We start from the raw sequence: 23958 nt of genomic DNA, 5'->3' as shown, positions 1-23958 counted from the left end.
GCACACAGACTTTTGGACGGGACGCTTCTAAAGGACTGTGTTATGGTGGGAAACAATTTCCATTTGCCGTATCCCATAGGCCTGTTGTCAAATCCGTGAACTCATTCGCTGAGCTTACGCATCATGGGCCTCCCTAACACGTGTTGCGACGCAATCATGAACAAATCCTGCTTCAAGAAAAGTTGATCATCTTCGAAATCAAATAATAACCATACCTTACCATGACCTGTACAAGTCGACCTAAACAGAGTTTACCCATTTCTTAACAGGTAATAGGTAGCTAGATAATACCTATAGTACCTGTGGATAGTCAAATAATGTAAATAGGTGGAAACTTATGATTTGCATATTTTATACATATTCGAGCTTTATCTCGAATCCGAGCACCATTGCCAGTTTCCTGTTTCTAATGTAAGCCGCCGTTAACAGTGGACATTTAATTAAAAATGGAAAAGCATTGATTACCAGTTAGTCTCAAGATCCAGCTATTCTCAAGACCCTGTTAGCCTCAAGACCCTGTTGGTCTTAAGACCCTGTTGGCCTCAAAATTTGTTGAACCAACTTTGGAACTGTGTCCACAGATGTTTAATATGGCAGCCAGCTTGCCTACCATTGTGGACGAACTACACTCCCATAGACTTGGAATAATTCCTATAAATGTTCAATTTGACTTCATCATGGATAGCATCTGTGCAGGGCACAATATTTCTCGCTATAAAAACAAAATTTCCAGATAATACACGGCATGCCCTCCAAGCATAAGACAATGGCTACCGATGGCTTCGATGAACGACTCCTCGGATAAGAATAATTCGGCCAAAAGGTTAAAGCGCCAAAAACAATGCCGTCGCAGAACAACTATGATGAAACAGGCAATCGAGTATAGCAAGCTGTGCAATAGACGTACACATCGGCATTCGCATGCGAGCGACGGGTCTGTCGGCAGATCCTTCGGGATTTGGAGGAAATTTACAGTAAGGATGAAAACTAACTTTCCAGAGCCCTCACTACCCGGCTCCGTTACTAGTGACCATTCGCGGTTCGGAAAGGAAGAAAGGCAACCGGCTAATATCAATTGGCCGGAATCGGGAAACCCGGTCGCTGGAAATAAATGAGGTGAATCAGCTTTTTACATGCTTAATGCTGTCAACACTATCAATCGACTGCTATCTAAGTGGACAGCAATGTGGGACTAGCATTGGTCCCCACCCCTCGGCTTCAGCTCATGTTTGACTGCTGAATGAAAAATAAGGCTCGGATCGAGTGCACATTCGTCCCTGCTCTTTTTCATAGCCGCTGAATGCACAGAAGCAATTTGTGTCTTCCCAACATCTATGACCATAATTCGAGTCGCAGTGATTGCAGCCATGCAGCTTCCGAGGCAAATGGCGTCAGAATTGCGTCAATCCAAAGGGGCCAGTCATCATCCCATCGTAGAGCACAAACAGCCAAGCAATATTCCCAATACACTGGATACCATCCGGACTTTTCCCAATCGATCAGCACGACCCGTGGTCGCTCCTCATCCTGCTGGATTTTCTCGCTAATCATAACATTCTTTCTTTGTACATCGCCGTGGGTAAAAGTCGCTTTGTGACCTTGGAAAATGAGAGGGAGGCATTTTCGAAGATATTCTATTCTGTAATATGGACCTCCATTATAGGAATACTTTCGCATCATCGCTTCGTTGAGGGCTTCTTCGGAATCGAACGGCCCATTTACTGATAGGTCTGGTTCTTCTGTCCAAAATATTCCATCCAGAAGTTTTCTTTTGCCGAGGCTGCCAAAGTAGTTGGGAGATGGAAGCTGACGCAGTTCATCAAGTTGTATCCGCAGGTCGCTCAGTATACTTTGTTTCTCCGATTCTGTAAGTTTTGGCCAGGCCGCGAGAAGTGTTTGACCGATGATGCGCTCCATGACGATAAAGTTTTTGCCAGTTTCGGAGTCCGAATAAAGAGCGAAGACTCGTGGAACACGAATATTTGTATTTTTCCGCACAAACAACATATTTTCTCCTTCGGTGAGATCGACTCCTTGGCCAAACTTCACAACAAAATGCTGGCCTAGACCGACGATTCTTCGCCCTCCGTATTCCAAGGATTTGTCTGGAGCATCCTCGATTTCTGCATTTGTGGGTAGAGGGCAGGGCAAGTCGGTTGCATAAAATGGAATATCAAAGAAATCCTGCATTGCCACCCGAAATCAGAGAGTAGATAGACTGAAGAGTCGTGATAAAAGAATGAAAACAGCCGGCGGCATCTCCTATTTATGAGCCGGTGATATTTACATCGCCGATTATGTTTGTTTGCTTGTCATTATCACATGATATCAATTGATTCACAGGCTCGGACGGGAAATTGTTATTCCGAAAGTAGGAATCATGCGCGGTGTTTGTTTCCCTTCGTTTACTAATAACTACTTGAAAATCCACTGTCAAAAATGCATTCCCAGCCGTGAATTCACATGTCTTTGGAAGTTGAGTTGCTTCGGCGTCAGCTAGCAGCAGCCGAAGAACGGCTTTCAGCATCCAGCAACAGCTGACGGCATCTCAACAGCAGCTACCAATTTCGCGACAGCGTCCCTCGAAAACCGACCCCCACATTTCTTGACGGCCTTCACAAACACTTATTTCTCAACCCAGCTGATTCCCGCTGAACTTCTGGACGACATTCTGGACCATGAGGCCCCGTCTTCCGAATACGGTCCCGCAAGAGTCCTGATTTCACCCAGTTGTACATGATTGAGTTGCCCCGCTGGTTCATTCGATACATCAAAATCACGTGACATGACCCTCGACCATGCCGTCTCCTTTTCCTCGACTTGCAATGTTCCTAGGAGCACAAAGCTTTTCCGCCTCATTATTTCCTGAGCCACATCGACAAATTACATTGCTGCTTTATAGTTTATAGCTCCATTTTGCTCATACTACCCAGAGAAAGTTCATCATCATTGTGGTCATTTTACGCCCAAGAAAGCGGTTCTCTATAAAAAAAACTCTATAAAAACACAGCAGCTACTGGTCCTTCGAAGTATGGAGTCCCAGATGTGCTACGATGACGTCGCATGGGAGCAATCCGATGACATTTCTGATAATTGGCTATCCCAGTTTCTGGATATCAACATCAAAAGACCTATCGCTCAGTTTATCCTGAAGCATGACTCCGGAGATGATCCTGAGTTTAAAATTCTTCAAAAGGGATCGTTCAATATCACATTACAAATGAAGTATACATATGGCGCGACAAATATTCGATTTCCACAGCCTGGGGCAGTTCTGTTTCCCGAAGAAAAGGTCCAGAATGAAGTGGCTGTCATGCGATATATCTCGGACCAAACATCAGTCCCGATTCCCTTCGTTCTGCATTCTGGCACACAGAAAGAGAGCCCCCCTCAGCCTAGGCCCGTTTATCATGATGAGCCATATTGCCCATTCAACGACCATGTACGATGCTCTCAATGTACCAGGGTGTTCAAACGAGGAGCGGGGCATCTTGAATCCAAACATCGACCAAAATCAGCTTGACAAGCTATACAGGCAACTGGCAATGGTCCTCCTTGATCTTTCCAAGCCACAGTTTCAACGAATAGGGTCTCTAAGCCAAGTGGATGACTTCACCTGGAAGGTGACTGGCCGACCATTATCAATGAACATGAACGAGCTTGTGCGTTTGGGAACATTGCCTCGATCGAAATTACCACCGCAATTTAGCACTTTTCAGACTGCATCATCATATATTGAATATTTGGCGCAGCTCAACATTCTACATTTGATATATCAAAGGAATGATGCAGTAAAGTCTGCAGATGACTGCCGTCGGAAATACGTGGCAAGGCTGCTGTTTCACAAGCTTGCCAAAGACAAAAAATTGTCTCAATCATGCCACGAGAATGGACCATTCAAACTCTGGTGTGATGACTTCCGGCCGGCGAACATCCTGCTTCATGATGACCTCACTATTGCTGGTATAGTGGATTGGGAGTTCACATATGCAGCGCCACTGGAGTTCTCGTATGCGCCACCCTGGTGGCTCCTCATCGAAAAACCTGAATTCTGGCGGGAGGGCCTTGATGGCTGGACAAGGGTATTTGAACGCCGTCTAGAAACATTCCTCGCCGCAATGAGACATTGTGAAGAAATGGCTTCCCAGCAAGGCCAGTGCCGCCTGTCGGAGAAAATGCGACAAAGCTGGGAGACTGGCGACTTCTGGGTAGTTTATGGCCTTTTGCACAGCTTTGCTTTTGACGCAATCTATTGGCAAAAGATTGACCGGCGTTTTTTTGGGCCCACAAAGACCAATGACCCAAATGAGGCATGGAAAGAGCGATTATACCTACTAGATCAAGACCAAAGACGTGACATGGAACGACTAGTGACTTCTAAGCTTGCAGAGATGGAAGAAAGGGTCTTGGCATGGGATCCGGATGAATATACCGAAAATTTTCGCCAACAATTGAAGATGGCGAGAGCGGAGAAGTTGGGGGTGGATTAAAGTTGCAGTCGGTCTCTCGCCGAAAAGGTGCTTGCTTGCATGGCCATGTTTTAAGATGAGCCCCTTAGTGTTTACATCAACAACTCCATCTACGGCCTGATTGGTATGAGAAAGTCTGGTACAATTAATTACTTTATTTTGGTCTCATTTTCTCTGTAAACCAAATTATTAATGTGTCTGATAGTCAGGTCTGGATTTATCGAGAGAAACAATGCTTGCAGGTTGGCTTCAGTCAAGGAGATATTGAACGCGGACTTGCAACTGGCCAGCTATCTTTGGAAGTCCTATACGTTGTCGCCCTTGTATTTTGATCTGGCCTTGTACCTGGATTCATTTGCAAAACCAAAACTTAGAAATTTATAGGTCTGATTTGGATCGCTTAAATTCGAAGCCGAACTTAAAAAGCAGTGTGTGCCTCAATACAATTCGCCATCGTCACAGGAAATCTAGACGGTGCTGGACCAGGAGTGTGTAGATTTGTCTTAGTATCTTTCTGCTACCAAGGAATCCTACGAAGTTGGTAAATTCTTAGTGATATGTCGATTGCAGATACTTGCTATAAGGATAGTATAGCTACGCTGCTCTCTGATCTTTGATAGCAAACCGTGAAGCGTAGAGAACTGATTACAAGTGCTTTATTTGATTTCTGGCTTAGTTTAAGAGACGGCGACTGCTCTTAGTTCTTAGGTTATCCCCTAAATAATCTCTACTGTATGCGTAGATAGCGAAAGATACATATGTCTAAATATTCCAAAACAGGAAAGCAAGGCGTAGATAAATGGCCTGTAAATACACATAGTGAAGCATTGCATTGCAATACATTCCTCTTTTCAGTTCTGCCGGAGTTGCTGATGAAGTCTGTGTGCGCCCTCTGAGTTGTGGGAGATAGATCCGGCTTTACAGGCGGAATCCCGTCAATTTGGGCATACATAGCTACGTACACACTACCAAACTCGGCGAATGTAACCAAATACCTAGCGACGATATGATATATTTCCTAGACCGATAGCGGCGAAAGGGCCCTATCACTTTCGTGGAGAGGTCAGGTACTCTCTCTCTCTTCCACCCAAGGAATTTTGGTAACAAGACTATCCAGCTTCATCAGGGCACATTCACTTAAACAACTTTAAGACACAGAGGATGTGGCACCACATGAACTGGTAACTAGATGAGATTAGGAAATCCACTCTCTTCTCTCTCGATTCGTTCCACCTCAACTACGAAGCCTCATCCGTTGGCGGTATGTCAGGACGGCTTGCTTTGCCGAGACTCATTCCAACCTCGACATCCACCATGGTTTCCTCATTACTGAGGCGTTCGAGGTCTTCATCAAAATCGATTCGACCCGGCTCGAAAGCTATAATGATACTTGATCCACCAAATTGAAAAAGTCCGATCTCATCCCCCTTTTCCACAGCGTGCCCTTCTTTCCTCATCTCGTCGTGGATCCTGTCCTGCTGTGAGTGTGGAATTCGAAAGCCAAAAATGGAGGGCTGACACTTACTCGACCGTACCTACGTCGGTAGCACCGATTGCCACAAAAAGTACATCGCCGAATTCTTCACTTTCGATACAAACGCAGCTTCTAGCGTTCTCGGTCAAGATATTGACGGAACTATGAAGTGCCATGGGATCAACTTGAAGGTAGTCTCCCGGGATATGTTTGTACCATTTGACCTTTCCTTTGACTGGAGAGTGGTATCGATGATAGTCTTGTGGACTCAACCTCAAGCTTGCGACCGAGCCGTTGATCCATCGGAGACTGCGCTCATCGTCCTTGATCAGGTTCGCAATTGTAAATCGGTTTCCTTTAATCCACAGCGCCCGGAGCTTTTCAACGGTTGGGTATACGACTGCTCGAGAGTCCGCCGAAACAATAGCTTTAGTCGGGTCCTCAGGCGCGAAGATGGGCCTGGCGCCAGGAGCGAATCTGCGAATGAAGAAATCCTTAAAGGTAGGGTAGCTTTCAGGATCTGACGGCTCAAAGCTACACATGTCGATATGGTAGAAATCAATGAAGGATTTGATTTGGGCGTGGGATTGGGGCTTGCCCTCGTCTTGCCTGCGAACTTTGATCGGCGTCTTTGTCCCGCGCAGACAATAAAAAAGCAGGCTCTCCTTTAGGGGTTATGCACTTACCAGCTTCGAGATTCTTCCTGTGCGTCCAGATACGAAGAGCATGAGTGCGATCAATCCATTCTGTTAAAGGATTGAAGAGCAATAAGAGCTTCAGCTTTTTCCAAAGAGTTTGTTGTTCGCGCTTTAAATTGCCTGACTTGCGATCTAGAGTAAGCCAGCCCACCTGCCGATCCTCAAGGAGTTTGAGCCGGCGAAGGCTGGCGTCGAGGAAAGCGTGAATCTTGGCTAACAACCACATCGTGGATGAGCATGTTTATCTGACTAGATGTGGGAAGTACTATACTTGATTAGTCTTGAAGGTAAAGGAGCTTGCAATCAGAATGCGTCATATTGAAGTCAGAGTGACCAAGCTCTAGCGTCCAGCTCAATGTGAAAGAACTTTGGATATCATATGATGATGAGGCTCAGGACCCTATTTATGATCATTGCATCGGACTAATCTAGGGAATTTGCAGTGACCACGGGCTGTTTCCTTCTGGATTAGAAACCCTGCGCCATAGGAATCTGCCTCTTAACGGTAGTAGTTGTAGATCATCGGAAAGGTGGAAGCTGAGATAGTGCGCTAATATGATGTCATAAAATCGCCGGCGTTCTCTCCCTTCGTTTGATCAGTACCTCATAGTATTGAAAACATCAGATGAGCTATTGTGCTTCGGCTATTGCCTTGTTAACTGAGTATCAGCGATATAGTATAGATGAAGGAAATTCGCTCAAAAATAGCAAGGATCACGCTGGTCTCGAAAACAAGAGAAGTAATATGTGAATACTAATAGATATCTATATTTAATTAAGTACAGCTATACATGCACAAATATGAAGCTCATTTGTTGTTATTTCAAGCAGTAGCCGGCCCCTAAAGCCGTTTCACAAGATTGGCTTGCTGTACTGTGTTCAGGCATCCTCGTTGCGTATTTCTAGAGTGCCAGGGTTGTGCGCCCTTGTCTTTCCATCCTTGTTGTGCAGTATGACCTAAAGGTATCTATTATCATTTGCCACAGCTTTTAGTACGGCATCATATGCCTTGCTTACCTTAGGAGGATGCTTCACTGATGTTTCTTCAGCACGCGCTTCATCCGTGACGATTTCCTCGACCTAAGGGCAAAACATCAGCTCAACGTATGTTCTTGGGCCGACTGCTTCAAGCCAGGACCGCTATTGTATGGTGCTCTCAACATACCTTGCCTTCGTGTGTTCCGCCGCGAATTCTAGTGTAAACGTAATCTCCTTCGTGAATAGGTTCACCATTTTTGTCGTACACATTGTCGCTATCCATATTGACTAAGAAGCAGGTTCGGCCTGGTATTGCTATTACTGCAGAGGGATAGAGTCCTTGAGGCGGCTATTTATCTGCCGTGTTTCTTAAGTCCAAGTAAGTGATCACTTCAATTTCCCCAACATATCAATATGACGTATTGCTCTAGATGTCATTATGTGTAACCCCTGCCTATTGCAGTAACACTCCAGTTTTGCCACTAGGCGGATATTAGTGCTCTCTATGCTTAAATAAATTAGGTAGATTCTATAATCTTACTAATTATGGCTGTACACTAACGGTATGTGATATCACCAAATGGCCGAAAAGATGAATGTAGCGGCATGAATGGGCTCATTTCCGTTGTCATATACTGTACGGGGTAGATAACATGGAATCATGAAACCACACACTTCGATGTCAAAGTGAGAGCTTGTAGTCCCACTTTGACTATGGCAGCTCGAAGAAGGTCCCAAATTTCACCCTGGACTGATCAATGAACTCGCTGTCTGCTCTGTGCATGGCGTATTGGGGACTGACTACTTCAAAAATAGAGCCTCCAAGGTTGAGAATGGAGCGAAGTTGGCAGAATTCCATAGCCACGACGACAGGTCAAGCCATGCCCATTCTAGCAGATATTCATAGTATTTTCCTGCAGGTGTCGCGAGTCCAAATACAAGCTAAGAAGAATAAATCTTTCCAAGATTTATTCCAAGATTTATTGTAGGAAAGATTCGCTCAACGTGGAATTACGTTATTCCTGTCAACGGGGACTGTCCTTACTACATGCGGGAGATTTTGGTTCTGTGAGGCACTCAAGAAAGAAAAAGCAACCTTGCCTTGGTTGATTGCTGAGTCCGTGCGTCTGGCAAAGTGATATCATAACAGCCAATGAGCCGTTGCCGGTGTCTTTACTAGTGTAAATTTTCTTTCTTTCGCCCTTTCCCGCACTATATGCATGCAAAGATACCCAACTTTGAGCTGGGGCAGCCCTCGCCAGATGGGGCTGGGGCCTTTTCACTATTTCTGCTTGTTGAATGAAACATTCTGGTCTGGTACATGCTTGGAGTCACTGAGTGTATACACTGTGCACAGACGAAAGTGGTCAATTCTTTTATTTAACTATCGCTTTAAAGGTAGCCGCCGTGCTCGTTCCGAAGTGACTTTCGCATTCAAAAATGTTTTAAGCTCAGGAGCACCTCAATACCTGCAAATAATAATACGTCCAACCCAGTCAAACCAAGATTCTTGAGCGATGAGTCCTGGAATAAGATGAGAAGGCGGTGGCGTGATCTATTTTAGTATATTCAGCTAATCAGCAGGCTCGTCGAAGAAGGCGCCTTTCCCGAAATGGCCCCGCATGATTCTGGCATCTATCTTTGAACTCTGCCTTGTCGGGCGTTGTCGGCTGCTAGGTGATACGATAGAGGCTCAGCCACTTCGATAGCCCAAAGCTCAATTCGATAGGCGGACTTGAGGGGTGCCTAGGGTCGATTTTTGAGTAATAAATCCACTCACCGCGCTTTCTTTGCGTAAAATCGTCTTGCAAATCTTTAGAATCACAGACAGAAACAGGTTTACTTCTGACAAGCAAGAATGGATCATATTGCCGCTCCAACAAGAGCTCTCTTGCCCCCCCAGTCGCCCCGACGAATATGAATTCCTCGGTGACTGGGAACATGCCACTCTTCATTTCCCGCAAAATACCCAAAACCAAGCGCTCTATGGTTCGTTCATTATGAAAATGGTGAAATCCCTCCTTACTACAGAAACGCCATCTTTACCGGTCGCAGCTACTCGTGCTAGTTCCAATATGTTTCCTCGACGCCATTTACAGCCACCACATCCGAGACGAATCCCCAACAGAGGTCGCCAGAGTTTAACAGATTCGTCAGAACGTGTAAGTCATTCAATGGATGGACCGACACAGTCTGGAAGCATACAAGAAGAATTGTCGATCTTGGAGGATGTCTTCTTCGTGAAGTACGCGTGTGAAGAAGATCACAATGCTCGCAAAAGGGACTTGGCAAATAAATTACAGCCACTCCTCGGGGATTCCACAGACTCTACGCTTCTGTTATGTTTTGGTGTACCGGACAAGTGTCATATCGTCCCAGTATCCATTCCGGACCCCACTGATGAAGTTGCTATCTGGAGACAACTCAGACAGACAAAGGCTTCTTATCAAGGCTGGTGGAGAAGAATCTTTAACTTTGGCATTATTAGTCACATTAGCATCGTCAAAGTATGTCACGAAGTAATGAACTTTTCTCATTCCTGGCCTGACAAATCCCCACAGATTTATATTGGCGGTGTAGCCAAGGGAACCAACAACCCGAGAAGTGCTGTGAAGTTTATCGGGAAGTATACCAAAGAAGACCTGCAACTCGATATTGATCGTGCGGAACGCATCATTCAAAACTATGAGGCCCAAGAATGGCCCTGTGGATATAATTCTCTCACCGGAAGAACAGAGTGCTTTCAAGATTGCATTTCACAGATGATAGACGTTGATTGCCCGGAGAGGAGGAAGTTTGAAGCTGAAAGACAGCTTCAGAACTTGAAAACACTCTCACTCATGAGCCTTGCGTTTGAAGATCCCGATCTTGCATCATTAAATGATTTTCTGCAAGACAAAAGCGTGATTTATGGGCATAGGTCAGTACATGAAATCGACCTGATCTCAGTATCTTTTCTGATCTTTTGTGACTTTGCAATAAAGGGATATACTTAGGATGATAAGCCAGTGGCACTGCCAGAAACTTCGCGAGGTGGAATTCCGCGGGATCCTAGTTGAGGAAAGCTTGGATACCACAAATCAACGGACTACTATTCCTTTGGTCTTGACCTTGCTGTTCTTAACAATCATTGTTGCGAAATTTGTTTTTGGTGAGTGGGGAACAGCATGGAATGTCGGCTGTTTCTTTCTCGCTTTAGGGTCTTTTGTCTATGGGATCATCAATTCAAAGCGACCAAGTTGGTAATACTAAGGCCGACGGCATTTTGCGCTTAGGCTCGCCAATACTTGTACTGCAGATGCACAAGAACAGAGAGTTGCCTTTTAGAGTCAATGAGATATACAAAGAAGGTTGCCTGCTTAGCTGCTTTTCGCAATGAATGACGTTACGGAATTATATTCTAGAGTTAATCCATGCTAAGTCTTCATAAAACTCACTGCCCTTGGACAGGAGGATTTTTCACAGGCTAACCACCACTGCCAATTGTTCTACTAATCGGAAGTGCTATATCAATCATAGATCATATATAGTTTGTAGCGAATTCCGAACTCGACGAAAGATGCCTTCTAGCTATGCAATATACGAGCAGGCCCAATACACTACTTATGCTAGTGCGACTTTCTACAAATCATTCGGCAGAGATCCGAGGGGTTGTACTCTTACTTGAAACATGCCTCGACTTTCAAAGAGCTTATGTGCAGTGCACAATCCCCACCCGTGCGGGGCGTCCTGCTCTTCCCACGGCATGACCAAGCTACCTATTCGAAAAGTATAAGTGATGCACTCGAATGAATCACCATCCGACTATGAGAACAAGCGCTCATTCAGTTGCTAGCAGAAGTATACAAAGTGCATGGCTGCTGGTTGAGAGTGCCCGATCCATAATAATCTTTATGCCTGTTCTATGGAGTGCCTACTCTCCCCACAATTTGAGCCATTCTGCTTGCACTCTATTGCTTGGCAGACATCTGTTGACCTACAAATGTACCTGTGAGGCCATGACTCGGAAGAACATGGGGCAACGCTCCAGAATACACCAAAGATTATATGGTCCCGCTGTACGAATATATGGACCGCCGGCAAATGATGTTGTTCACTGGCCCGTATATCTTGGTGCGCTTATACTGGCTCCTTGTAAAGGTAAAACTGTGTCTATAATATCGTTCCCGCCCCGAGTCTCATGTTTAAATAATTAAATTGTATATGTTTGGTACCTGTTCTTACGTGAAAGCACCTTAGACCTGTCAGAGTTTGTTCTATATCATCGTATCACCAGAATAAGGGCAGTGGGGGTCTATTTCAAAAACTGTTTTATAAGGCCCGTCAACATCTGTGTCATGTGCTGGTAAAGCTCGTTACGTTTCGGCTCGACCGCATCGACGATATCCTTCGCCGAGCCGACCGCGATCTGCTCATCTCCTGCATTGATCTGGGCCCAAGCATCATCCATAAACTCCTGCAGCGGCATGCCAATGAGATGTCCGTTTTTCAGATCAGGTTAGTGCTTCGTATCATGAAGCTCAGTCTGAACTGCGGGTGGCAGAATCTCTAGCACCTTCACATTACCAGGGCCGTTTTGCATTTGGGTACGTAGAGTAATGATGAAATGGTGTAGAGCAGCCTTGGACGCACCATAGTTTGGGCAACGCAGCATGGGGATAATCGCAAGCTGAGAGGTGGTAAATGCAAGAGCAGTCTGCTTCTCCTGCCTCTGCAGATGAGGGATAAATGCCTTGGCAATGCGGACAGGTGCTGTATAGTTGATGACCAGCTCCTGGTCGAGGATGTCAAGGTCAACGGTATCGGTCTTGGAGAAATCAAAAGGCCGCTGGATGCCGGCGTTCACGAAGATACAGTCTAAATCAGGGTTCTCGGCAATCACGTCGGATGCAAACTTATTGATCTTCCTCATAGTTAGCCCTTGTGTCTTTTGTTGCAGAAGATGTAACGTACCTGGTCCAGCTGGGTGATGTCGAAAGGCTTGGCCTGAACCTTGTCAGAGCCATTGTCTTGAATGAAAGTCTCGAGATTTTCCTTTCTCCGACCCGATATGATCACTTTTGTTCCATTTTGCACCAGCTTAGTGGCTAGGGCCTTGCCAATGCCTGAGGTTGCCCCGATAATGAGTACTTTTTCGTAAGAGAAGGTCATTTTATTCGCTGGGTGATGGCTAATATAATTGTTCTGCAGGTCTCGATCAAGACGTACCAAGAAACAAGATTTGTAGCCACCAGTGGCGGGAACAAGCGGAGACTAAGCCGTATCAAGCTTGTTCAGATGAGGGCCCCGGATCGAGAGCACGATTGGTTGACCTTAATTTGAGTGATGGTGATTTGAAATCAATTAAGATTCATCCGACAATTGCTACCGGCCGATAGTTCTTCAACCCCAAGATGATGTCGAGCAGGGAATTTTAATTGATTTATCAAGCCTGGTCAACTCAATAATCGAGCATTTCTAGCGACCGAGCTGGCACGCCAAGGCCGTCAGTGCAGGAGGACCCAAATTGGGGAGTGTACGCTCATGTTGGCAAACTCTGGTCGTTCTCCATCAGTTCACTAGAGTAGTCTAGTGGATGAGCCGTCCGAATTGGGGTAGTGGCTAACCTCATCGTCTCTCACACGATAGCCGGGGGTTCGATTCCCCCATTCGGAGCATAATTTGTCTTTTTTTTTCCCCTTTACTTTCCTTTTTTTTTTTCTTATTCTTCAGATATCATAAATTCGCTAATTTCGAATACATAGTTCATATACGCTAAAATCCGACAATACAAGTGCAAATTATGGGCTGGGAAATGTCAACTAGATTGTATGGATACCAGGCTTTGCTGCAACGGTCAAGCCCGTTTACACAATACCAGTAGCTTCAACAAGGAATACCAGCACGATGCAGTACAAAAAAGCGGCTATCAACTATTACGCGAGAATGAAACAGAAGCCACAAAAAAAGAAAAAGAAAAAAAAGACTGCTTCGCCTCATGCTTGATGTTGAATCAAGCCTCATGTTTACTTTCCATCTGAATCACTTCTCCATGCTCGCATTGAGAGACAGCAGTGTTGGCGTTTTCAGGTCAACGTCGGCCCTTCCATCTTCGAGTGTGGCAATTCCATATTTACCACTCCCAATACGAAACCTCCGCTTGATAGCCTTCCAGCTTTCGACACATGCAAGATAGGTGACTGTACAGCCAAACACAAGCCCCCATTCCCAGGTGATAGCATGGTGTCTGAAAACCACCTCGTTGACCACTGGGAGGTACACAATGGGGAATGCAAGGGCGAAACCTGCCAAGACCGCCCAAAATAGGAAACGATTTCTCCAGATGGTAGGAAAGATTGAGAGCCGTCCTGGAGTTCGCATCGGATCCATGTTAAATAGAGAACGTGAAAAATGTTTAACCTCCCACGCAGTTACAAGCAGTAGGAACGTCAAAGTGGCAAAGGTTGTCGCTCGAGCCCGGAACACAGTATCGCAGCTGGAATTGAAGCCTTCGTTGCACCCGTCTCCCAGGTCTGTGACGCCAGATCCGGCGGCATAGATCACGCAGACGAAGGCCACTAAACAGAGAGCCCCCATAAAGGTTCCGTATATCATCTTGTCAATGATAAGTTCCCAAGTAAAGACGCCGACCTTGAGGTCATGCGGTGGGCGGATCATGATATCTGGCTGTGCTTCTTCAAGGCCGAGTCCCACAGCAAGAAAGGACGATGTGACTAAATTGGCCCATAAAATCTCCAGAGGAGATAGTGGAAAGACCGAATCCCCACCACCGTCCTTGAACGCAAGAGCAATAAGAAGCAGCAGTACCTGTGCTATGTTCGATACGAGCAGGTGCATGAGGAACTAGTACAACATTAGCCACTCGGAACGAAGAACAAAATAGCGTAGCTCACCTTCTGGATATTATCAAAAAGACGTCTCCCTCCTCAACGGCCTTGACAATAGACGAAAAGTTGTCGTCTGTGAGCACCATGTCGGCCGCTTCTTTGGCGACGTCACTCCCATTTTTGCCCATGGCAATCCCGACATCTGCTCTTTTCAAAGCAGGAGAGTCATTCACGCCATCACCAGTCATAACACAGAACGCTTGCCGTCGATGCATGGCTTCGACCATTCGGACTTTGGTAGCCGGGCTGCAGCGAGCGATGACGAGAGGAAGCTGTTCTATCGAGTCAACCTCCGTATCTGCCAGCTGATCGAATTTATCGGCTGCCATAATCAGTTCTCCTGGTTTTGAAATAGTTGAGATACGATCCAGTATGCCGACTTCTGAGGCAATGGCAGTAGCAGTCTTGATATGATCCCCAGTGAGCATATGCACGGTGATGCCCGCCATCTGGCATTTCCGCACAGCAGCGGCAGTCTCGATCCGTGGAGGATCGTACAGGCCTACCAGCCCGCCAAACCGCAGAGTCGATTCGGCGGCACTTCTTGGGGTGACTTTGTTCTCTTCATCTCTGAGAGTTTGCTTGAATCCGATGCAAAGCACTCGAAGTCCTGCTTCCGCCATTGTGTCTGCTTTCTTTCGAATATCGCGTTCTTCCTCCGGTGAGATGGAAAGATGTGGGATGACAGCTTCCGGTGCACCTTTCGTGTAGACTTGATAGATGTTCCCTTGCTTGTTCATGTAGACGACGGTCATCTTTTTGATCGCTGAGTCAAAAGGGTACTCAGAGTGAAGTTGTAGCTGATTGCGAGATAGTACTTTGTTTTTGCCATAGTCAAAACGCATGGCCAAAACGTGGAGAGCAATCTCTGTTGGCTCACCAACGGCGGTCCATCTTGTGCCATCCTGATGCACCATTGACAGATTGCAAAGCGACAGAGCCGAGAGAAATGAGTCAAGGAAAAAGTTGTCTTTGGGGTCAATAGAGCTACAAGTGATATCATTCAGCTGCACCATGCCACTTGTGGGGTCATACGGGTCACTGGTATTGTATACACTCAGATCTCCGGCTCCTGGGATCCAGGCTGCCCGAGCGATCATCTTTCCTTGGGTCAAAGTGCCCGTTTTATCAGAACAGATATTTGTTACCCCGCCGACAGCCTCTAAGCATTGGAGCTTGCGGACGACAACATTGCCCCTCGCCATAGCCTTGGTGCCCACTGCAATGGTGATAGTGAGCACAGCCACCAGAGATTCTGGGATGACTGCCACGGCCACAGCTATGCCGTAAATCAGGACTTCGCCTTGCACATCCCAGAGATTGACCGAGAAGACAATGATAGCCAGGAGAATTGCAAGCGCGAAGAGCAAAAGAGCAAACTTGCTAAGCTTTACTTGCAAGGGTGTACCCACAAGCCCCAGGATATTCTTAGCCGAGGTCTGTATTCGCCGAAGGAGGCGAAAGAGAGGAGGTTCGCTCGCGTTTTGAGTTTGCTGCCGAAGCAACTGTGCAATCTTTCCAACCTCTGTGTCCATTCCAGTTGCCACAACAATCCCGGTGGCTCGGCCTTGAGTGGTACTGCACCCTGAGTATGCCATGTTCGTTCGGTCGCCGATTGGGATATCCGGCAAGTCAAAGGTTTGATGAGGGTTCTTCAATACAGGCAAAGACTCTCCCGTGAGGAGTGCCTCGTCGGTCGAGGCATTCATGCCCTCGAACAAACGTAGGTCAGCGGGAACTATATCACCTACAGATAGACGCACTATATCGCCCACCACGAGTGACTGCGCTTTGACTGACGCCACTCGCCCACCTCGGATGGCTTTACAGACTGGCGCAGAGAGGCGGTGCAGCGAGAGGATTGTCTTTTCTGCCCGATAATCCTGGATGAATCTTGAAAACAATTTAGCCAAGTTGAGACCGAGATTGAAAGGGAATACCGCACTTACCCGACTACAATGTTCAGGAGTATAACGGCGGTGATCACTCTCCCTCAATATAGTCGTCGATACCAAAGGACAATCCCATGGTTATCAGTAGAACCTTTGAACAGTCAGACTATGTGGCTGTAGAATTCTGCAAACACTCACAATGGTTAAGCTATTGGATACCTGTCTCAAGAATATTTCCAAGGGCGAGACGCCCTTGACCTCGAGTACAGTATTCGGGCCATCGCGCTCGAGGCGCAGACCGGCCTCCGAATCAGATAACCCATTTTGAAGATCTGTTTGAAGTAGCTCACATATAGTGGAAGGTTCCACGCAGTGGAAGGCTGGGCGATCTGTTTCGAACTTCCCCCGGAGCGCAAGTGTTGGGTGTTCGTTGATCAGTGGCCGAGCTTTTGCGTCGGCGGTGCTCACTCTAGAGCTGTATTTTGCATTTGTTGCTGCGGAATGTGGCTTCGGATCAGTATAAGCACATATAGGAGGCTCCGTCGACTCCTCGACGTCAGCGATAGTCTCTATGCCCATTCAAGAAGATGAAAAGAAAATGTCAAGAGGATAATATGTGGAAGTCTGCTTTAGAAGTCTAGCCAAGTTCCTTTCTTCACAGTCATACGTTTTTACGCCCCGAAGCAAAAAGGAAAAGAAGAAAAAAAGAACTGAATGAACGGAGATCTCTTAGAGAAGGGTGCTCGTACTGGTATGTGTGATCGGTCAAATGAGGGGAAGCATCACGTATACCATGAGCGGGGGATGAATTGTCACTTTCTTGGAGATGATCCTATTGGGGCGCTAAGCCAGCCCAAGTGCTTGGCTGGCCAAGATCCGGTCTACAACTTGCTACAATTTGCGAGGCTGCTGGGTTAGTTTGTCTTGGAGCTATCCGAGTGCCTCGTCTGATTGGGCGTGTCCGATGAGGCGTTGATTCCCGGTGTCCCGGCTTGCTCATCATAAGCCACTCGGCCAAGCAAGGAGGAAACCTGGTTCTATGGAGCTCTTCGCATGAGAGGCTTTCCAGCCAATGGAGGTGGTTGGGCTTATTCTTCGCTCTCGCCTTTTCCTTTCACGATGTAGGGACCCATGGTTCCGAGAAGTCCATGACTGCATGGCACCAGGTTTCTTGATTATGAATCCCATTATAGCCTTCAGATTCTTAGCGTTTCATAAACCGAAATGTAAGCTGTCTGCTCTTTCGTATTGTCCTCTCGACCATGTACGTGGTAAGATCTAATGTAGGGCGGATTGGCGTTCGTTAGTATCGACAATTATATCCATCAGCCCTAGGATGTCGACAGATGAGTGCGACCAAGCCTAGATGTACCAGATCCAATAGCATAGGAATTTATTGACAGCCAAGTTACGAGCTTGTAACAGCAGGCTCTTGTGTAGATTACCCCAGTCAAATGCTAGTTCTAATTAGATTACAAGGTATGGTCATTGGTATTTCTATGCGTCTGCGCTACATACCAGCGACTAGCTAAGGGATGGGATAGCTCCTTGTAAGCATATAGACCAGGTGTTATTCCAGGCACTTATTCCAATAAGGGCTTAGGAAATACAATGCCAGCCTTGCTCTACTTACTCCTCGTGGCAAGCATGGATCCACGGGACCGGGCCAATCAGATCACGGCCCGCATTGCCCATCAAAAAAATCACTCTAATGCTCCAGCAACTATCTTCCTCAAATCCCCAATCCCTCCACTCTCTCTCACACAATGGTCGGCCCTACAGTATCACTCTCTGGCTTGAGACGGGCAGACGGTTCTGCATCCTATAAATGTCCTGTCACTGGATACGATGTGCTTGGCGCGGTGAACGCTCCCGTCGAGTTGCCCGCCCGCAAGGATGCCCTCAGGCCCGAAGATGCCACCATTGAGGTCTTTGTTAAGCCAGGTAACACCACCGCAGGTGTCGGTGAAGGGTATGTCGAGTCGGTTCTCCGCAGTGTGCTAGGGAGCATCGTCCTCGGGCGTGAGAAAGGATTCCCCCGCCGGGGTGTGGTTATCACACTGGCTATCATTGGAGGCGAAGCCGTGGAGCGCGGTGATTCTGTACGTATCGATTCGCTTTGGATATTTTGGGGACGCCTGCTGATGTATACAGTATCTGACAATCCTCCCGGCCCTTCTCCACGCGTCGCTTCTCGCTCTGATTTCCGCTGCCGTGCCTTTGTCGATGACCTTCGCTACCACGTTGCTTGCTGTGACACCATCAGGACAGATCGTTCAGGACCCACCGGTGGAGGATGTGGCTAATGCTGTGTCACTCCATGTGCTTGCATTCTCCTCAAAGGGCCACTTGTTACTCAACGAGAGTCAAGGGCGGTTTGATTTCGAGACATGGGAGTCAGTTCGAGAACAGGCAGCTTCAATTTGCCAAGGGGCGAATCCCCGCGGATCTGATGGTGATACTGCCATGGATGATGAGTCAAAGGATGGTACCCTGGATAACTTCATTCGCGAGGCCATGGAAGACCACCTCCATCGCGTGTACAGCTGGAAGATCGAATCAAACTGAAAATACGCAGTGACTGCCTATCGATGCCCCAACGGAAAACCCAGCTTCGCTTTCTCCACATTGTCTGTACAGATTGCCGAACCCCTGAGAGTCCACTTCCCCAACTCTTCTGTCTCGTGCAACTGGCAAACCGCTTTCTCGCCCGTACGATGCGTGTCACAGTTTAAGTGGGAAGGTTACACAGGAAGCCTGAATCCCTACCGTCTGATACGTGTTCTTAGATGTGTCAAACCGGCTACTCAACCAGTGGCCTCTGGCATGTCTGTTGAGATCTCTCCAAAGCCGACCGGCGGGTTCCTGAGCCCGGTCGCCCTTGTGAAACCATCCATAGCAAGGGCGGCGCCAAGTGAGTGAAGAAAGCGAGAGCTTTTCAAACATGGCATTTGCACTGTGTCCAGGTCAAAGATTCAAAACTTTGTTTCTACGCCGCATTCTTATTCCATGAGACCAGGATCCGAGTTCGAAACGTAAACAAGACCAATCCATATCTAATAGCTAAATTTTCCAACGAGTACGGGGTGGCGGCCCAGACCCTTTTGGGATTGCCGGATTGGAACCGCCAGAACCATTAACTTTTGGTAGTTAGATGTAAAGCGTATGTAAACGTCACCTGGAAAAACCAACCCATATTCGGCCACAGCATCCCAAAAGTGGTAAAAGGGGTAAAAGGACTTGTCGCAATTGCGCAAGAGCTGCGCTTTGAGCGCTTCGAGGTGAGTTACTCTGTCTTTCCTCTCGCCATCCTTCTCTACCTAAAAAACGCGTGTACCTTACAAATCATAAGCATCGCCGATCGGGGACACCCCAGTCTACCCGAGCACCCCCCTGCTCTGCAGATCTCTGTTTACCAAAAAAAAAAAAAGTACTGTGGAAGACGGTAGAATCTCACCCTTTCCAGGGCGGCTTACAACCAGGAGTAAGATTGAACAGGACTAGTAAGGGCCGTTTAAAGCCCGCTACAGCCGAACCCCGGGTTTCTAACTGGTATCTCCAGGAATCCCGCCGAAAATCAGGCCCTTCATGGCGTCGCCCGGCAATGAATCTCTCCAATCTGACGTGCCTCCCTCGAAACCCTTGAAGCCAGAGGCTTCAGATCACGCCGCGTCGTTATCTCCGACCCCAACTGCCCCACCTCCTCCGTCCGCATCCACCGTTGTCGGTGCAGCTCTTCTACGGGACTATGCCTTTCATATAGAACCCTTTCAGACACACGACATCCATCCGCACGATTCCGCCCTCAGACCTCCCGGCAGCGGAGCGCTGCCTTCACAGAAGATAGATTATTCATCCCAAGAGGAGGCCGTTCGGTCGTTGCCCTCCCCGACTCTGCAGCGACTCCGCCAGAAGTCAGTCTCCGGACATCGGCCGACGACCCAGCGAACGCTTTCTGTCGATCGAATCCCTCGACAAACGATCATGAAAGCCCTGGCATCACGAGGACATGGCTCGATCGGTGGCAGCGCTGGGCCAGCTGCCAATACCAATAACCAGGGCGTGGGCGTCCCCGCCCCCAGCGCTTGGTCAGACCTGGTTGCCAACCAGAGCAATAACCAGGGTAGCAGCCAGAACCCGGGCCCGCCGGAGGGAGAAAGAGCGTCGGTGTAGCAGTGCTTCTCAAAAGCTCTCCGCGGCGCTATCCAGTCTGCAGCTTGGCACATATCTCGATCGGTCGCCCGCCACGGCCAGACTCGTGATGCAGTCGCCGTGTTACTTCCACCAGCGATTCGACGATGCGGTAAATATCAAGAAGGTCTTGGAGGAGATTGCAGATGATGAGTGGCTCTCACATTCGCGGCTAGTCCAGACTGCAACGGGCGTCCGAGAGGTTTCGAAGCAGCTGCAGAGGCGACCTATCAAGCGGGCGGTGCGCAATGTCATGATTGTCACCAAGGCCCGCGATAACAGCCTGGTCCATCTCACCCGGGAACTGGCCGAATGGCTCCTCTCGACGCCCCGATATGGCAGCGAAGTAGGGGTCAACGTTTATGTTGATGCGAAGCTCCGAAATTCCAAGCGCTTCGACGCCGCGGGACTCGTTCAGAAAGACCCGCGGTTCGCCCAGATGCTGCAGTACTGGACCCCTGATCTCTGCTGGACATCGCCGGATAAATTCGATCTGGTCTTGACGCTTGGCGGCGACGGTACTGTGCTGTTCACCTCGTGGCTCTTCCAGCGCGTCGTGCCGCCCGTCTTCTGCTTCTCCCTCGGAAGCCTCGGTTTCCTGACCAACTTCGAGTTTTCGGAATATAAATCCCATCTCAATGCAGTCATGGGTGAGGTCGGCATGCGCGTGAATCTGCGCATGCGGTTCACCTGCACGGTCTTCCGGAAAGACCGGAGTAAAGGCGCCGAGGCTGGGGCAGTTGAGGAAGGCGAACAGTTTGAAGTCCTCAATGAAGTGGTCATCGACCGCGGGCCCTCGCCCTATGTATCCAACTTGGAACTATACGCCGATAACGAGCTGTTGACGGTCGTTCAGGCCGACGGCTGCATCTTCTCAACACCTACTGGTATGTCTCCCTGCATATCGAATTGAGCCTGTGTCTGTCTTTGGCTAACTGAATCTTAGGATCGACTGCTTATTCTTTGTCCGCTGGCGGCTCTCTCATGCATCCTTCTATTCCGGGAATCCTTCTCACTCCCATCTGCCCTCATACTCTTTCATTCCGCCCGATGGTCCTCTCGGACTCCCACTTGCTTCGCATTGCTGTGCCCCATGCCTCCCGATCAACGGCCTACTGTTCCTTTGACGGCAAGGGCCGCGTCGAGCTCCGACAAGGCGACTATGTTACCGTCGAAGCCAGCCAGTACCCATTCCCCACCGTCGTATCTGATAGCGGGGAGTGGTTCACCAGCGTCCAGCGTGCTCTGCGCTGGAACACACGAGGGGCTGTTCAAAAGGGCTGGGATGGCAGCGGGGAGGAGCCAGAAGCCCAAGACGCCGCGGACGAGCAATGGGACATTGATACCGACGCAGGATTGAACGGTACGGATAGCGGCATTGGTCCGAGCGAAGATGGGGACTCCGTGTCTCCTTATTCGATGCGACGGCAATTGAGTCTTTTGAATATGTGATCCTCTACAGAGTATCTCGGGAGAGATTCTTTTTGTCATGACCATCCACACCTTGATGTCTGTCGTTTCGGGCCACGGCGTTCTTGCGGTATCATCGATTTGTCCCGCCAACTAGAGCTGTTCCTTGCATAGACTAACGATATATTTGCTCCTTGTTGTATTTAGATACGGTTAGCGGTTACTCTATCATACTTTTGGTCATTTCGGTTCAGCCGTCATGGATCTCGGGTTTCGGTTATTGTATCTGATGTTTCGACTGTCTTTCCTCGCTCCTGGCTAGACACCATCCTCACCAGGTTTATCTACATATCGTGGAGATTTTGTTCCTGATGGCCCGCCCTCCGACTACCGCGGGCAGGTTGTAGAGAGTTGGAGAATGGAGCTTGGGAAGATCTCCCGCTAGTGACACCTCGGTCTCCACATGGCGCTCGACCTGCTGGAGCTCAAGACACTCTTGCAACGGGGGCCATATTTAACGAGTCTACGACATTGGAACATGCCCCCAACGCTTTTCATGCTCTTCGTGCAGCCATTTCGCTTGGTCCTTCTCAATCCGTCCAAATGAATCACCGGTAAGCCGTCATGTAACATCGCTTAACCTCGATAAAGTTTGCAGATCATAGAGTCGAAACACGACGGTTCATCTTGATCATCCGTTCGATTAATTTCCTCGCAAGCATGCGCAAAACTATGAATATAAAAGCTCACAGATCCGCTCGCATGAAAAGGGGCCCCAAGCTATTCACCTAGAATCCCAGGTAGAACCCCCCCTCTCATTCCTCATCACCCCAGGCCCCAGAATGAAGCCCTCATCCTCCCTCCTCCATACCACCCTCCTCACCACTCTCATCCACTCCAGCACCGCCCTCGTCGGTCTCTCCTGGAACATCCCGTCCGCCCCCTCCACCGGACTCACCGAAATCACCTTCCCAATCTCCATGCCCTCCGCCCCCCACAAATCAGGCTACTACTTCGCCGACAATTCGGCTTCGCCGGCGCCGCCGACGTCGGCTACACAGGTCTGCAGCCGCGCGAAGACTCCGCCTCCACCCCCATCATCCACGGCGTCTTCTCCAGCTTCGTCAACGGGACGACCACCCGCGACGCGAACTGCCACGACGGCGCGGACGGCGGCGCGGGGGTGAGCTGCGCGGTCGAGGTCCCCGGCAACTACGCGCACGGGTTCGCGCTCGAAGTGGTGAATTCGGGAGGCGAGACGTGGACAGGGACGCTGGTGGATACGGTGACGGGGGCGCGCACGCATATCGGGGCTTATACGCTGCCGGCTGGGTCCGGGGGTCTCAGGGCAGCCAGGTCGGGTTTGTGGAGTATTATCCGTGGAATTCGGGGTCGCATTCGTGTGGGCAGTTGCCGGCGACACAGGTTGTTTTCGGGAATCCGGTGAGTGCGGGGATGCAGGGCCGTGCAGGCAAGCCCCATGAATATGGGGATTGTGTTGGGCAGGTGGATTTCCGGACGGAGGTGACAGGCGATGGGTATGAGGTTACGGTTGGGTTTTAGGGCTGGGAGAGAACGTCGGTGGTGTATCTGGGGAGGGATCAGTTGGCAGATACTGCGTTGGGGTTGTCTTGGATTCCAGGTCTACTGGTATCCATGCATGCTGGACTCGAAGACGTAGCAGCGGTTATGCATGAAGCGACTGTATCACTGCCCAATGCTCCAGCATTCCCAACATCAGTGACACCCTGAAAGTAGGCATGTTATGATGCTCTGTGCGCTGAGCCGGAACGGTGGCGACGATGAGCGGACCTCGCGTGGATCCGTATAGTCACATCTAAATTATCTAGATTCATCTTAGATGAATGGTCCCTCGAAGGAACAGCTTGGCGGTAATGGACCCTCTGAAGCAATCTGTTTCACTTTTGATAAATACAGAAAAAGAAGAAGAAAAATGTA

General features: G+C 48.5%; 11 protein-coding genes across 11 annotated transcripts; 6 read left to right on the top strand and 5 right to left on the bottom strand.

Moving 5' to 3' along the window:
- Positions 1 to 1332: 1332 nt before the first annotated feature.
- On the bottom strand, positions 1333 to 2190 carry N7468_004545 (aminoglycoside phosphotransferase family protein; the record flags this gene model as incomplete). The annotated part of the gene is made up of 1 exon (XM_058473842.1): positions 1333 to 2190. One exon carries the CDS (start codon positions 2188 to 2190, stop codon positions 1333 to 1335), a length of 858 nt encoding a protein of 285 aa, XP_058332845.1.
- Positions 2191 to 3031: 841 nt separating this feature from the next.
- Positions 3032 to 4490, top strand: N7468_004544 (uncharacterized protein; the record flags this gene model as incomplete). Its single annotated transcript, XM_058473841.1, has 2 exons — positions 3032 to 3442; positions 3519 to 4490. 2 exons carry the CDS (start codon positions 3032 to 3034, stop codon positions 4488 to 4490), a joined length of 1383 nt encoding a protein of 460 aa, XP_058332844.1.
- A 1217-nt stretch (positions 4491 to 5707) lies between these two features.
- N7468_004543 (putative phosphatidylserine decarboxylase) lies at positions 5708 to 6867 on the bottom strand (the record flags this gene model as incomplete). The annotated part of the gene is made up of 3 exons (XM_058473840.1): positions 5708 to 5939; positions 5995 to 6559; positions 6630 to 6867. The coding sequence occupies 3 exons, from the start codon at positions 6865 to 6867 to the stop codon at positions 5708 to 5710; spliced, it is 1035 nt and encodes a 344-aa protein (XP_058332843.1).
- A 653-nt stretch (positions 6868 to 7520) lies between these two features.
- N7468_004542 (hypervirulence associated TUDOR domain-containing protein) lies at positions 7521 to 7902 on the bottom strand (the record flags this gene model as incomplete). The annotated part of the gene is made up of 3 exons (XM_058473839.1): positions 7521 to 7598; positions 7659 to 7721; positions 7807 to 7902. 3 exons carry the CDS (start codon positions 7900 to 7902, stop codon positions 7521 to 7523), a joined length of 237 nt encoding a protein of 78 aa, XP_058332842.1.
- Positions 7903 to 9793: 1891 nt separating this feature from the next.
- On the top strand, positions 9794 to 10615 carry N7468_004541 (uncharacterized protein; the record flags this gene model as incomplete). Its single annotated transcript, XM_058473838.1, has 1 exon — positions 9794 to 10615. One exon carries the CDS (start codon positions 9794 to 9796, stop codon positions 10613 to 10615), a length of 822 nt encoding a protein of 273 aa, XP_058332841.1.
- Positions 10616 to 11913: 1298 nt separating this feature from the next.
- N7468_004540 (putative short-chain dehydrogenase/oxidoreductase) lies at positions 11914 to 12770 on the bottom strand (the record flags this gene model as incomplete). Its single annotated transcript, XM_058473837.1, has 3 exons — positions 11914 to 12075; positions 12151 to 12522; positions 12573 to 12770. The coding sequence occupies 3 exons, from the start codon at positions 12768 to 12770 to the stop codon at positions 11914 to 11916; spliced, it is 732 nt and encodes a 243-aa protein (XP_058332840.1).
- Positions 12771 to 13640: 870 nt separating this feature from the next.
- Positions 13641 to 16977, bottom strand: N7468_004539 (putative potassium/sodium P-type ATPase; the record flags this gene model as incomplete). The annotated part of the gene is made up of 4 exons (XM_058473836.1): positions 13641 to 14462; positions 14536 to 16399; positions 16494 to 16549; positions 16597 to 16977. The coding sequence occupies 4 exons, from the start codon at positions 16975 to 16977 to the stop codon at positions 13641 to 13643; spliced, it is 3123 nt and encodes a 1040-aa protein (XP_058332839.1).
- Positions 16978 to 18164: 1187 nt separating this feature from the next.
- Positions 18165 to 18966, top strand: N7468_004538 (putative exosome complex subunit Rrp46; the record flags this gene model as incomplete). The annotated part of the gene is made up of 2 exons (XM_058473835.1): positions 18165 to 18500; positions 18553 to 18966. 2 exons carry the CDS (start codon positions 18165 to 18167, stop codon positions 18964 to 18966), a joined length of 750 nt encoding a protein of 249 aa, XP_058332838.1.
- Positions 18967 to 19986: 1020 nt separating this feature from the next.
- Positions 19987 to 20571, top strand: N7468_004537 (uncharacterized protein; the record flags this gene model as incomplete). The annotated part of the gene is made up of 1 exon (XM_058473834.1): positions 19987 to 20571. One exon carries the CDS (start codon positions 19987 to 19989, stop codon positions 20569 to 20571), a length of 585 nt encoding a protein of 194 aa, XP_058332837.1.
- Positions 20572 to 20659: 88 nt separating this feature from the next.
- N7468_004536 (putative NAD+ kinase Utr1) lies at positions 20660 to 22041 on the top strand (the record flags this gene model as incomplete). Its single annotated transcript, XM_058473833.1, has 2 exons — positions 20660 to 21476; positions 21536 to 22041. The coding sequence occupies 2 exons, from the start codon at positions 20660 to 20662 to the stop codon at positions 22039 to 22041; spliced, it is 1323 nt and encodes a 440-aa protein (XP_058332836.1).
- Positions 22042 to 22602: 561 nt separating this feature from the next.
- N7468_004535 (uncharacterized protein) lies at positions 22603 to 23562 on the top strand (the record flags this gene model as incomplete). The annotated part of the gene is made up of 3 exons (XM_058473832.1): positions 22603 to 22613; positions 22745 to 23182; positions 23238 to 23562. 3 exons carry the CDS (start codon positions 22603 to 22605, stop codon positions 23560 to 23562), a joined length of 774 nt encoding a protein of 257 aa, XP_058332835.1.
- Positions 23563 to 23958: the final 396 nt, after the last annotated feature.

The sequence above is a fragment of the Penicillium chermesinum genome (assembly GCF_028974085.1).
Source record: "Penicillium chermesinum strain IBT 19713 chromosome Unknown utg000003l:1.0-5111272.0:1.0-5115320.0, whole genome shotgun sequence".
NCBI lineage: Eukaryota > Fungi > Ascomycota > Eurotiomycetes > Eurotiales > Aspergillaceae > Penicillium > Penicillium chermesinum.
Note: the sequence above shows the minus strand (reverse complement) of the source record. Positions and strands in the feature narration are given on the sequence as shown.